We start from the raw sequence: 13912 nt of genomic DNA on the forward strand, positions 1-13912 counted from the left end.
AAATCACTCTTCTTTATAAGCCAACCAGGCTTTGGCAATTTGTTAAGGCAGCCAGAATGGAGACAGATCCTATCAAAGCTCACAGAAGACTACATTCTGCCATCAGACTGAAGAAAATCTCAGGAAAGCTGAGACCCTACTTATTCAAGATGGGATAAAGAACTGGAGAGATTGACGGTTAACCAGCCTAATTGATATTCATAAACTAGCAAAGAGGCTAGGATATCTTTGATGTGTGTATTTCACAGCAAAGAAAAAGATATAGGTAAAAGTAGAAATCAGAGAGATGAATTAGAGACTGAAATATCTGGTATACACACATTCACAAGGAAGAAATTGTGAAAAAAAACCTTCTTTCTAAAAGATATAGTCGGGCTGGAGAGATGGCTTAGTGGTTAAGCACTTGCCTGTGAAGCCTAAGGACCCCAGTTTGAGGCTCAGTTCCCCAGGTCCCAGTTAGCCAGATGCACAAGGGGGCACACGTGTCTGGAGTTCGTTTGCAGAGGCTGGAAGCCCTGGCGCACCCATTTCCTCTCTCCCCCTCTATCTGTCTTTCTCTCTGTGTCTCTCGCTTTCAAATAAATAAATAAATAAATATTAAAAAAAAAAAAAAAAGACCAGATGTGGTGGCCAGCACTGAGGAGGCACAGGTAAGAGGATCACTATGAGTTCGAGGCCACCTTGAAGCTACATATTGAATTCCAGGTCAGCCTGGACTGGAGGAAGACCCTACCTCAAAATAAGATAAGATAAGATGAGATGAGATGAGATGAGATGAGATGAGATGAGATGAGATGAGATAAGATAAGATAATAGTCACAACTTTTTTATTTATATATTTTCTGCATTAACTAGTTCTTAAAATACTCCCCCCCCAAAACAAAATTAAAAAGGACCCAGATTTGAGGCTCTATTCCCCATGACCCACATGAGCCAGATGCACAAGGGGGGCGCACGTGTCTGGAGTTCGTTTGCAGTTGCTGGAGGCCCGGGCACGCCCATTCTCCCTCCCTCCCCCTCTCTCCCTCCCTCTCTCCCTCTCTCCCTCTCTCCCTCTCTCTCTCTCTCTCTCTCCCCCTCTTTCTCTGTTGCTCTCAAATAAATAAAAAATGAACAAAAAAAATAAATAAAAAAATAAATAAAAAATAAAGGTCTGGAGAAATGGCTTAGCAGTTAAGACGCATGCCTACAAAGCCAACGGCCCCGGGTTTGATTTCCCCGGGACGCACGTAAGCCAGATGCACAAGGTGGCACACGCACCTGGAGTTCCTTTGCAGGAGCTGAAGGCCCTGGTGCACCCATTCTGTCTCTCTATCTGCCTCCCCACTCCTGCTCAAATAAAATTAAATAAATAAATAAATAAATATTCCTCCCAGCGGCCAAGTAATAAAAAATATAAATAGAAGGTCTATTTCTAAGCAATATAATTTTTTGAAATTTAAGGGAGCCATAGCTTTACCCCTTTTTCATTTTAATTATTTTTCTTGGCACCTGAGGTGTACCCAGGGCCTCCCGCATGATAGGCAATTGCTCTACCACTGACCTATAGCTACAGCCCTGGCTTTCTGGGCCATTCAAAAACACACACGGCTTTCTCTGCTCTGTGATGCTTCCTGGGGCCTCAGAGCGAGAGGCAGGGGTCCCTGGGAGGTAAGGGCCTAGGGAAGAGGATTCTGGCGTTACCTTCCGCCCTCTCCGCGGGCTTCCCGCTCTTACTGGCTGCAGAGCTGTTCACCGTTTCAGACGAAGTGCTCAGCTTGGTGCTGGGGTCTCGCTTGGGTTTGGGGGGAGGCTGTCTCCGGGAGGCACAGCTGCTGTCGTCCTCGGTGCCCCCAACCGAGTGCAGGGACTGTGATCTCACGGCGAAGCCACTGGAGCAAGGGTGCGGGAGTCGGTCTTGAGGAGCAGGCATGGTCATGAACCCCATGCGGAAGTGCTTGCCCGCGTAGCTGGCGTCCTGGCCTCGCCCCACGTCTCCGCCGATGCTGTAGAGGGAAGCAAACCGAACCGGTGAGGGGCGCTGAGCCCGGCTGAACATCAGGTCAAGGTCATGGACACAAGACTGTTCATAGGAGGTGGAACCTTACATTCTAGCAGCAAAGAAACTGCCTCTGGCTTTTAGGGAAACTTTAAGACACATGAAACTCTGCATTTTTGAGTCCAATTATGAAAGGAAAGTCAAAACAATTTGATTATAATCAGAAAGCTCAAAAATCAACCCAAGTTTTCATATCTCATGATACCCAGATGTGCTTAGAATCCCACAGGGGGGAAAAAAAATACTCTCCAAATACACTATCTTCAATCACCTTTTTTTCTTTGAAGTGGATTTTACCCATGGCTTAAAAAGTAAATACGGATTCAGTGATAACAGCTTCTAGATCACCTCCTGATAGGAAAGGACTTAGATTATCCTTCCATCACAACCACCCCTAATTTACTTGCTGCTCACAGGGGAAGGAAGATGGCATGAAAAACAACTGTGAACATTCTGTTCCCAACACCAGAAAGACTGGAAGAGAGAGGGAGAGGGAGGGAGGGAGAGAGAATTAGAGGCTAAGGAAAGAAAAAAGAAGAGAAGTGTGTAGGAATGAAGGAAGGGAGGGGAGGGAAGGAAAGGAGCAAGGAGGGGTGAGAAGGAAGGAAACGGAAGGGCAGAGGGGAATACTTTGTGAACCCGTGAAGGAACAGTCAGACTCTGCTGTTTAGAAACCTTAAGTGATGTCAGAAAGTTAAGGCACTAAGCAGCAAGCCTGGAATAAGAAAGCTGCAGCATTCAGCCAAAAGCAAGCACAGCCTGACCCAGAGGTGACTCTCCTTCAGTGTTCAGAAGTACATGAAAACACCAAGTTTAATTTCTTTTAAGTTTTACATTGAAACATATGAAGAAAAGTTTAAAGCTCCACTCCATTTGCAGTTCAGCTAATTGTACAAGGAAATATCTCATAGGGTCTGCCTCTGCTATTGGGTCACACAGGATCTTTTATGAAGACTAAGAGGTGGGTGGGAAGACGACCTTTAGAAGGGAAATCTTTTTGGAGCTTTATCTGTCAAGCTCATTTGCCAAGAGAGGGAAAAAAAAGAAAGAAAAAGAAAAAAATATCATAATAAAATACTGACTTTCACTGGGGAGATAACACAATACATAGAGTGTGGATTGTACAAGGGCAAGGACCTGAGTTTGGATCCCCACACCCCACATCAAGCTGGATGTGCAAGATGGGAAGTGACGACAGGAGAATCCTCAGAAACGCACAAGCCAGACAGCCCGGAATCCACAGCGGGGACAAGAGCTCCCTTCTCAAGCAAAGGTGGAAGATGGAGACAGCACTGAGGTTTTCCTCTGACCTCCACGTGTGCACTGTGGCACACATGCCCACACTCATATACGAACTGCACACGTACACAAATGCATTGTTATACAAGTACAAAATTTTAGATATATAAATGGTGAAAAGAAAATTTGGATATATGAATTTTGTAAGCTTTTGGAATCTGCCTTTCTAGACATAGTTTTTTTTTTTTTCCCCAACATTTTATTTTTATACTTATTTATTTATTGGTTTTTCAAGGTAGGGTCTCACTCTAACCCAGGCTGACCTGTAATTCACTCTGTATTCTCAGGGTGGCTTCGAACTCATGGTGATTCTCCTACCTGTGACTCCCAAGTGCTGGGATTAAAGGCATGCACTGCCATGCCCGGCTTTATTTTTATTTTTGAGAGAGAAAGAGAAGGGGCAGGAAGGGACAGAGATAAAAGGGGTATGCCAGGACCTCTAGCCACTACAGATGAACTCCAGTCACATGTGCCATCATGTGCATCTGGCTTACATGCATTTTGGGGAATCAAACCTGGTTCCTTAGGCTTTGCAGGCAAGTGCCTTAACCACTAAGCCATCTCTCCAGCTCAAATAAAACAGTTTCATTTAGACATCATTAGTTTTTTCTGGTGTTGCCTTCGTAACTGGTGGAATTCAAAGTAAGATTTTAAAATTCTAATTATTGTGTGCTTCATACTGTTTTAATGATTGTCCTAAGTTTAAAATTGTAGTAAGAGCAGAATGGAGAATGAAATGCTTCTCTTTAACTAAGGATTTATAAAGAACTACATGTCCACTGTAGGAAAGGGCAGAAAGGATTCAACAAGATCATTACATTTTGATTCTGACATTTAATCCAAAATAGAACTTGCCACTCAATCAAGCACATTTTTAATATTTTAACTTTTCCTCAATGTTTTGAGCTAATGCTTTGACATTGTATGCATTATCTTTTCAAAGAAGGCAACTAGAACTTCTGTTACAAAACAGAGCAATAGACATCTCAGAGTATGGATGTCATCCAAGTGATGGCTAAGTGTGTGTTTTCATATCAAAGTGGTAAGCATCCTGCCGCACAGAGTCTCTGCACAGTTATTTTTCGTGCTTATTTCAACAACATGAATCAATCAAATAATGAAGGAGAGGCTTACATAGAGTAGTCTGTGAAAAAAATCACTAAGAATTTCAGGAACACCAGAGGTGGAGGAGGGGATGATTGCTCTTCAATCTATGGCTTTGATGTTTCTCACAGAAGATGAGTTATTTGATTTCATCTCACCTTGCCTTAAATTCCTTTTTATCTGCATGTCTTTTCCCTATTTCTATTGTTGTATCACCAAACAAAAGATACTTGAAAGGTTTATTTATCGAGGCATCAGCTTGCCAGGAATGTACTCACCTGGGGGAGATTTATACATGTGTTAATGCACACAGCCATTTAAGAGAGTGTTACCAGAAATAATCTTAGCAGTGATTTTTCTGTTACTTTTGACCTACATAGGGCCTATACCATTTTCCAGACAGATTATTAGCTCTGCTACTTCACCGCAGAATTATATTTTATTGTATCAGCATAAAATAATTATAATTCTGCTTTTGCTCAAAAAGTAACTTTACACAAAGATATCACAGTAACTCTTCTCACAAGAAAAAAATCAATGTGTGTTTCAAACAATAGCAAGTCAGGGTTCAAGCTTATTTTGACCTGGCTGAGAACACAGGATGAGGCAATGGGGCTAAAAGTGAGTTATGTACACTGAGGCCATGGTTCCTGTTAAAGCCAAGGGCAAATAATAAAGGTGATGATATGTCTAGCTTCCAGAGACCAGGAACTATCATGGAAGGAAGCATACAATTGGTTTCTGAATTCATGGGTGCGCAGACCTTTGGAGATGGCTTTCAGGAAGAATATGGAAGAGTTTGAAATAGTGGACTCAAGAAGTCCTGGAAATCTGCAAGAAGATCATAATATGCCATTCTGGTGGGAGTGCAAAAGAACAGAAGCTAATGTCCCATTGTCCGTTAAACTATAGGCCTTTAAAGTTACACTGTGGTCAAGAATTTAGCTATCTTCTGTCCCTGTCCTGAAAGTGTGAAAAGCAATAGACTCGCTTATTTTGTGGATGAAGCTTCAAGACAACACAGTATCAGGCTATAGTGTGGTTATTGTTACCTGCTTTTAGCTAGCATTACAGAAATACCCTTGAGGAAGAATCAGATAGGAAAGCTTTGAAAACATGCAATTTGGTCAAGAGTAGGTAAAAGGGCTGGAGAAATGGCTTAGTGGTTGAGCGCTTGCCTGTATAGCCTAAGAACCCCAGTTCGAGGCTTGATTCCACTGGACCCACGTTACCCAGATGCACAAGGGGGCACACACATCTGGAGTTTGTTTGCAGTGGCTGGAGGCCCTGGTGCGCCCATTCTCTCTATATATATCTGCCTCTTTCTCTCTCTGTCTGTTGCTCTCAAATAAATAAATAAAAATAAACAAAAAAAAATTAAAAGAGTAGGTAAGAATAAGGTGATAGTTGTTGTTGACACATGTTTATATAAAGCCAAGGCCCTAGTGAAAGTGATTAGTGGCATTAACATGAAGCTGCAAAATTTGCATGCAGACATAGGAGACTTCTCAGGCAAGAGCCTACCCATCCATCAAAGGCTCTACAATGCCAAAGATGCAAATTTATTTTAAAACTTTCTTTGAAAAGAAGACAGCAGGAGTGATGCCAGGGTATCCTGGAATCTAGAGAAGTATTTTTCCATGACCTTCCATGCAACAACTCAGAGACTATGATCATAGCCCAAGGGGTTAGCTTACTCTCAAACTTGCACCATAATTTACATACTTTGGCTGCACAGACACACGGAATGTAAGAACGATTGATCATGGCAGCTAAGATTAGGACATGTGAAAGAAGTGTCCCAGATTCAGATTCCTCACAGACAGCCCCTACATTACTTATGCGTGAAGCCAGGAAAGCAGAACCCAGGTACGGTGAATATCTCAGAATGCCGCAGATTCCAGGATCATGAGACATCTGCAAAAGGAGCTGCAGGAACGAAGAGGAGTCAGCCCAAGTGGAAGGCCACACATGCTGCATGCGGAAATACCACACAAATGGCGCTACCTAAACCTGTGTGGCTTGCACAAGGGGAAAATGTGTTCAAGATGCCAGAAAGGAGCTGTAACATTGTGGTAATTATAATCTACGTCCCCTAATAGACTTAGGTGTTATTAAAATTGAGTTTACAGCTTATGCCCCTAGCAGCCTGATTCCTGCTGTGGTGAGGGGGAGCATGTCCCTGGGGATAGATTTGGAATTCCAGCTTGAGGTACGTAGAGTGCGTTAGATATGTCTGAGCTTCCCATAGTAGGTTTCTTTATGGTGAAAGTGGTGTTTTTATTTTTATTTTCTGTCTGTGTGGATTTGGTAAAGGGATCAGATTCATTCACCATTATGGAACTTTCTCTGGATTTACAAGCCTGAGATAAATTATTTCCTCCCATAAAGTGTATATGGTTTCAGGCTCATCCCAGCAGTGTGGAGCTGACTATGACAGAAATTGATAACAGAGAGTAGGGGGCTGATGTACGATGAATCTGACTATGTGTCCAGGCACAGGCTAGAGCCTTCAGGAGAGGGGCCTGAGCTGCCAGGCATGTCAAAAAACCCCAGGCTACAGGAGGCCACTCTCTTTGCAAGCTCTGCACACCTGAAGTTAGGTTTGCTCTCTGCCATCACAAGCTGGAAGTATGCAACATGCTTTTGAGTTTAGAACAGCTCACACTTAAGAGCCCTGTCACCTTTGGACAGTTGCCTAGGAAACTCGTTATCAGTCAATACCTGTGGACTTTGGTCTTCTGGAACTTGTGTTTTGGAATAATGGGTTTGGGCTCAAGATGCCTTCCAGAGTGGTAAACCAAGTTGTATGTACTATTCTGATGAGAGTTTGAAACTCCTAAGTGCAGAGAGAATTGTATTTGAAGACTTTGCTCATGCACATTCAAAGGGGGAGAAAAGACTACAAAGAACATTGTTGGAACTTGGCTACTGGTATAAGGGTTAGCTGTGTTCTATTGTCTGTGCCTAGAGGGTTTGATCAAGGTCAGGTGTGTAATGAATTGATGTGCTTGGCTATAATTATGGAACTAAGAGATATAAAGTTTTAAACTGGCCAAATGCAAACAAGTTTAAAATTTATAGGCACAAAGACTGACTTTAGGTTATTGAGGCTGCAATTGTCAAATATATTGGCATTTTGAAGGGCTCAAGTACTTTACAATGAAATAATAGAAATATACCTGAAGAATGACTGAATGGTAGGAATGCCAATTTTTAGAAATGAAGAACTCTCTCCTTGAAGGTCATGATTTATTTAGACCCTGAATTAATATTATGGATTTAGTACACCTGACATTGTGGTTTTGGAAGCAAGAAAAATGCATGGAATGGGTCATGAAGTATACACATTTCCAGAACCTTCTGCTGAGGTGCTGCATGAGGCAGAGCATGATGACCCTAATGATGAGCTGGTGAAGTCTGAAAGATGGGTGTACGGAAATCTCAAGATGTTTTGTATGTGCCAAGACTATGCAAGGGCTGCCATGTAACACTGTTAGATCTGGATAGACCTTCCCCTGGCTACTAAGCCCAGCTGGAAGGGCAGATTGGGAAATCTGAGACTCATCATTGGTCACTTGGCACAGATTTTGACTTGAACTACAGATGTTTTCCTAATGGTCGTTGAGTTTGCATTGGCCCAGGGTCTTCTTGCTATGTCTTTTAACAGTGGAAATGCTTACTCTGTGCCATTATATGTTGGAAATATGTAACTTGTTTGAATTTACAGGACTCACAGTTAAAAGACAGTATTAAATATCAGATGAAAGTTGGTAGTTTGGAACTATTTTAACTTGGTGAAGACCGTGGGACCTTTAAAATTGAACTGAATACAATTTATAATATGAGACGGTTTTGAGTCTATGAGGGTCCGGGAAGAATGTGGCACTTTGAATCTATGGTCCTTAATAACTCAAGTGTTATTAAAATTGAATTTGCGCCCTTCCCCTAGCAGGCAGACTCCCGCTAGGAGGACAAGGAGCAAGTTACTGTGGGGTGGGTCTGAATTCCAGTTGAAGTTAGGCTGAGTCCTTGAGCTCTGACTGGTGTTCCCAGGGTAGGCTTGTGGTGGTGCTAGTGATGATTTTTCTCTCTGGATAGATTTGGTAACGTGGGCCAGCTTCGTCCATCATTATGGAACTTCCTCTGGATCTGTAACCCTGAAAAAAAAAACCCTTCATCCCATAACCTGTGTCTTGTTTGGAGGTTAATCCAAGCAGCATGGAGCTGACTAAAACAAGAATTAAATATTTTCCATTCTGTGTTTCAGTCTTAGGTTGGTTCAGTATTTCCTTATGATCATCTTGTCCCTCCCTTTTCAGAATGCAAAGGTTTGCTCTCTGCCATCACAAGCTGGAAGTATGCAACATGCTTTTGAGTTTAGAGCAGCTCACACTTAAGAGTTTACGTCAAGGCACAGATCAGACTTTGGTCTTTGAACAATGGTGATACTGTGAAAACCATTAATACCCTTGAAGGTAGGTTATGAAACGACTGTGTACTTGCCAGAGACAGAATTTTAGGGTTTCATTCTGAATATCCACCATAGATTCAAACATTTGAATACCCAAACCCTATATAATAGCACTGTTTTGAGAAGTTGTATCTTTTCAGAAGATGTAGGGCTACTCTCTGGAGTTATTTCACTGTGGGAGCTGGCCTTGAAAGGTATAACTACTTCCAGTCTAGCACTCTGCTTTTGTGTCCACAGAAATGCAGGGAACCCCTCTCAAATGTTCCCACTGCCATTACATCTTTTCTGCCTTCCCTGTTATGATGGCCTGAAATCTCCTGAAACCATGATCCCTTGAGTAGAGACACTTAAGTCATATTACATTCAGTCGTTGGCATTCTGGCATAGCAACAAACAATGGAGAGATACAGTATCCTCAAAGTCCTTGTCTCTATAATGCTAAAGGCTCTGATTGCCATAAAAACCACTCATGTTCCAGAAGATACAAGGGCCCCACTGAACAAAAGACAATAGGTGCCTCTCAGGCAACTAAAACTCTCTATGTACAAAGAACAGCAGGTGAGAAGTGCTAATATCTTGAGAGAGACCACCATGTTGATCATCTTGATCAGGTTTATGTGGCTTTGACAACTGGGTGGAGAGGAACATGTATGCGTGATTCTCTTGATATTCCCATGCCCAATTGTGACTTTGAAATCCCACATGCTGCAACTCCATCCCAATCATTTAATGTTTACCAAGTGTTGCAACTCTTCATGTAAAAGAGGATTAATCCCACCATCAAGGGAGCCAGCAAAGTCAGCAGAGATATTAACAAGGGCACGAAGAATCAGAACACTGGTGGGTGGGGTGATGGAGCGCAAGCAAGAGCTCCATGTAAGCTGCCATGGTGGCCACCACAGCTGACCACAGTAATTGTACCCTTCTCGTTTTCCCCTTAGGAGGTGTCAGATGGGAATAAAAAAGACCTGGTTCCTAACCCTAAAGGATGATATCAGCTCTATGGACTGTGGCAGCCATGTGCAGTGGGACTCACATATCCTCAGGCAGAGAATCTTCTCTGATGAAAGCAGTGAGCTGACAGCCTCTAACCAGAATCTTCAAAATTTACGCTGTCCCAGGCAGCGCTTAGCCAATGCCCGGGCAGCTTTCTGATGCTTCCTCTTCATCTTCTAAGGATAGTCTCCTTGGTAAACTCCCCTTCTGACTCCTATCATGGAAGGCTGCTTCCTTTGGGTCCTGCTAGGACATAAAGACGAGCAATCATACAAGGTAGGAGGGCAGGACACACAGTGAGGTCTGGAAGGATTTTCAAAATCAGCAATTAGCCAAAAAGAAACCTGGCCACACACCCCCACCTCCACCACTGACTATATCCGGCCACTGTCACATGGACAGAAGCACTTGAGAGTCTGAAGATGACTTGTTGTCAATCATCATAATAACACACACCATTTAGGTGAAAATTTAAGAGTTTAATGAGACATATGACACATGGAGACTGCCTGTAATAGACATGGCGCTCATGAAAAACAATATACTATGTCTATGAGCTAGGACGCCCATGCTATGTAAATGATCCTAAAAGGCTATAAAGCATTGATTGCAAAAGCATTGATACTTTGTATAGCATTTCTTGATTTTCTCCCTTAGTTCCTACCCGCTTCTTCCACTGGAAGACAAACTATCTCCGTTTTTATTATAGCTATGTCTTTCTGCTTAGTTCCCTACTTGTAGACACACGAACCTGAGACACTTTTGGAGGTGCCCTACAAACCCTGGTATCTGCCAAACTCAACACAACCTATTTAATTCAGGAAACAAAGATAAAGCAGGATAAAGAATGCCTCAAAACCTGAGATGGTGGCCCAGACAGGAGAGATGTCTGTGCAAACAGGCCATTCCCCTGCTTCAGACTGAAAATTACCAGCTTTCCTGTAGGACTACTTGGCTCAATGTGAAAGTTATGTGGGTTGAAGAAAACAGAGTCATTTTGCAAGAAGACTCCAGAACTCAAGATAGACTAAGCCTGACACATCTTGTTATAAAAATAAAAACATGTTTCATAATCCTGAATTTAAACAAGTGTGCTTTTTTCACACAATGGAAGTAATGACAGAAGATTAAGTTGTCTGTTGGTTCGTTTTACTGTTATAAAACAGGAAGAATAAAGTATGCTTTAAATCAAAGAGTGCATTTTTCCAGAAGTAATTGACACCATGTTTTTAAGCTCAAATCCCAAATGGTTACTGACTTATTTGAGAGCCCTGGACATTTGTAAAATGAAATCATTAGTTATAGTCTGTTCTCAGAGCTGCTATTCAGTGACAATATTTTTATGTATGGCAATTTTAAGACCACTTTTTAAAGATCTACTTAATAACAGGAGATTGGGGAGATTACTCAGTGGTTAAAGGTACCTGCTTGCAAAGTCTGTTGATGGACGTTCAGTCCTTTCCATTGCACACTCAAAGCTATGCCCACAGTAGTACATCCATCCTGTGGTCCCTAGGAAAATGGCAGGTGGGGCCAGGGAAATACAAAGCTCACAGACCAGCTAGTCTGGCATTTGTTTACAGAGACAAGTGATCCTGTGTCAAAGACAGGAAGATGAGTCCATCTTGAAGTGGTCATCTGGCCTCCCCACATTCTGTGGTACACAGACACACCACCACCACAAGCAACACCCCCCCACAGACATAGAAATAAATAAATATTTATATTGGGCTCATAAAATTTTTACCTATGCTTGAGTTGCAACATGTGAAACCTTTTAGCATAGACACTCATGTAAAAAGCCAACAGTCCAGAATATAATATACAATGAATAACTAGTTTTCAAGTGTTTGGTTTCAAGCCTTGTCAAACTCAATTTTGCTAGTAGGATTCTTACATGAACTGTAAGACCATGACTTTTAATTAAGACACATGGTACCACAGAACCTCAAGAAATTAAAACTTCATTAAAATGAAACCAAAACAAAGTCTTATATTTAAGTCTGAGAAGCAAGGTAAACTAGGCAAGTAAAGCCCTATGTCCTGAACATTGTAAAATATTTGCTTCATTTTGCAAAGCTGTTGCAGTTGAGCAAAAGCAACTGAGCAGGATTGAAAGGTTCAAAAGACAAACTTTCAAAGTGGTCTGATATGCTTATCAGCATTTGTCTAGCTGTCTTGAAATCTACCTGCATTAATGATGTGTGACTCAAGAGAGCTGTTGCTTTTCAGAAATAAAACATGGCACTGAGAAGGGTGACTTTCGAGGTGAGATATCAGCTCTAGAAGTAACAGGGGCACAGCTTCTGTGTGGAGTGTGGAAGCAAACAACCCAGAACTTTGGAGTCTTCTAAGGATCCACTGGAGAAAGCAAGCAAATAAAAACGCAGAATCATAGTGTGTGTGTGTGTGTGTGTGTGTGTGTTTTCTTCTTCCCAGTCTGTCTAAGAAACCAATGCATAAACTGAAAGGAGTTTGCTCTCCTGAGTATCTGATTTCTGCAGTCATTCTACAAATCTGAGCTCAAAGATCTATCTCTATTACTGAGGCATAATACAGAATATTTCTACCTTTTCAAACTCCTCAGCAAGCAAGACTATTTTAATTTTTTTATTGACTTTTCAAGGAGACATATTTATCTGGTAATGGTGATAGGATTTTTTCAACCATAGAGTTGAAATAGGAAAATTTAAAATGAAAATAGAAGGAACAACTAGAAAGAAGGAATAAAATTTGACAAGGAGCAAGCACACCCATTTGTTCTTTTAACTACTGGATTCTTTCCACAGTGATTTCATTGTGGATGAGTTGAAGGAAACTAATGCTATAGCCCTGAATAATGGCTAATATATGATGCTGCCTTCCTTATGTTCCACCTCCACGTATACATGGCTAAACCTGACATCTGAGAACCTCTCTGGCCCTCCTAGCCAGAGAAATTTAGGCTCAAGAATACTGTCTGTGCACATGAAAATCAGGCATAGAAAGAGACAAGAGACTAGTGTCTCACCCATTTTTCTACCTAGAAAGTAGTAACTCAAAACAAAAATAGACTTTTAAGAGGAAGGCATAGGTAGTTATGCTTGGATCACAGTATGACAGACAGAAGTTCTACAATTCACCACATTTGCGCACTAAGCACAGAGGGTTGGGAGCATAGTCAGTGGCTCCTCAATTCAAGTACGTTCAGCTTTAGGAGAAACTACCTTCTTGCTCAGTGTTGTAGTTAGTCACTACCAATTTCTTAATGAAGGGGGAAAATAGAGGTTAGGAAGTCCACTGTGCAGTCAGGAAGAGGGCTTAGACAGTTTGTAGACATACACCATTTTTGTCTCTTGGGAATCTATTCTTCTTTCACTTATGAAGGGAGATTCTTATGAGGAGACAAAATTTCTTTCAGTCAGCCAGTATGTTGTTCAGGCCTGGCCAGCCAAATACATGGGACTCCTCTGGTTGCAATGACTATCTTGGGGACTTCAGCTTCAAGCTGAACAAAAATAGTGAACCTTAAGCACTGTGAAGGAGCAGCACTTCCTTGGGGCCCAGACTTTTCTTACCAATGGGGAGAGAATTTAGGGGCACCATGCATTGTGGCGTTGTGTAGGTCTTCTACTTAGCTGTGCCTCAATCTAGATCAAGCCCAGACTTCTCTGTATATGTCAGTTCCTCAATATCTTTCACTGGAAGCAATTATAGATAAGCATTCAGACATTTGCACTGGCAAAAGCCCCACCTGAAGCACAATGATGCACTACAGCAACCACTAAGAAAAAGCTACTGGATGATTTGTCAGGAAAGGCAACAGGTACCAGGTAAGGACATAGCAGGAAAATAACACAGCCTGTTTATTGGTTGTTTTGCCTTAACACTGTGAATGGAAATAATTAACTGTTGTTACATTTGCCTCATCTGCTCTTTTTTAAATCATGTAGTATATTTTTATATGGCAACTTGGCCCTAGTAACCCTAAATTATGTTCATATTTCCTTCCCAATTATTTA

At 41.8% G+C, this 13912-nt stretch overlaps 1 protein-coding gene across 3 annotated transcripts in view; it reads right to left on the reverse strand.

The window, feature by feature from the left end:
- Nyap2 (neuronal tyrosine-phosphorylated phosphoinositide-3-kinase adaptor 2) overlaps nucleotides 1–13912 on the reverse strand; it is a 268470-nt gene that overhangs the window by 152441 nt on the left and 102117 nt on the right. For 2 of the 3 annotated variants that reach the window (XM_045146668.1, XM_045146667.1), the window contains one exon: nucleotides 1684–1985. In XM_045146668.1, the coding sequence (XP_045002603.1) occupies nucleotides 1684–1985 (302 nt within the window). The remainder of the gene's footprint in view (nucleotides 1–1683; nucleotides 1986–13912) is intronic. The other variant, XM_045146669.1, reaches the window with a different exon arrangement.

The sequence above is a fragment of the Jaculus jaculus genome, chromosome 4, assembly GCF_020740685.1.
Source record: "Jaculus jaculus isolate mJacJac1 chromosome 4, mJacJac1.mat.Y.cur, whole genome shotgun sequence".
Lineage (NCBI taxonomy): Eukaryota > Metazoa > Chordata > Mammalia > Rodentia > Dipodidae > Jaculus > Jaculus jaculus.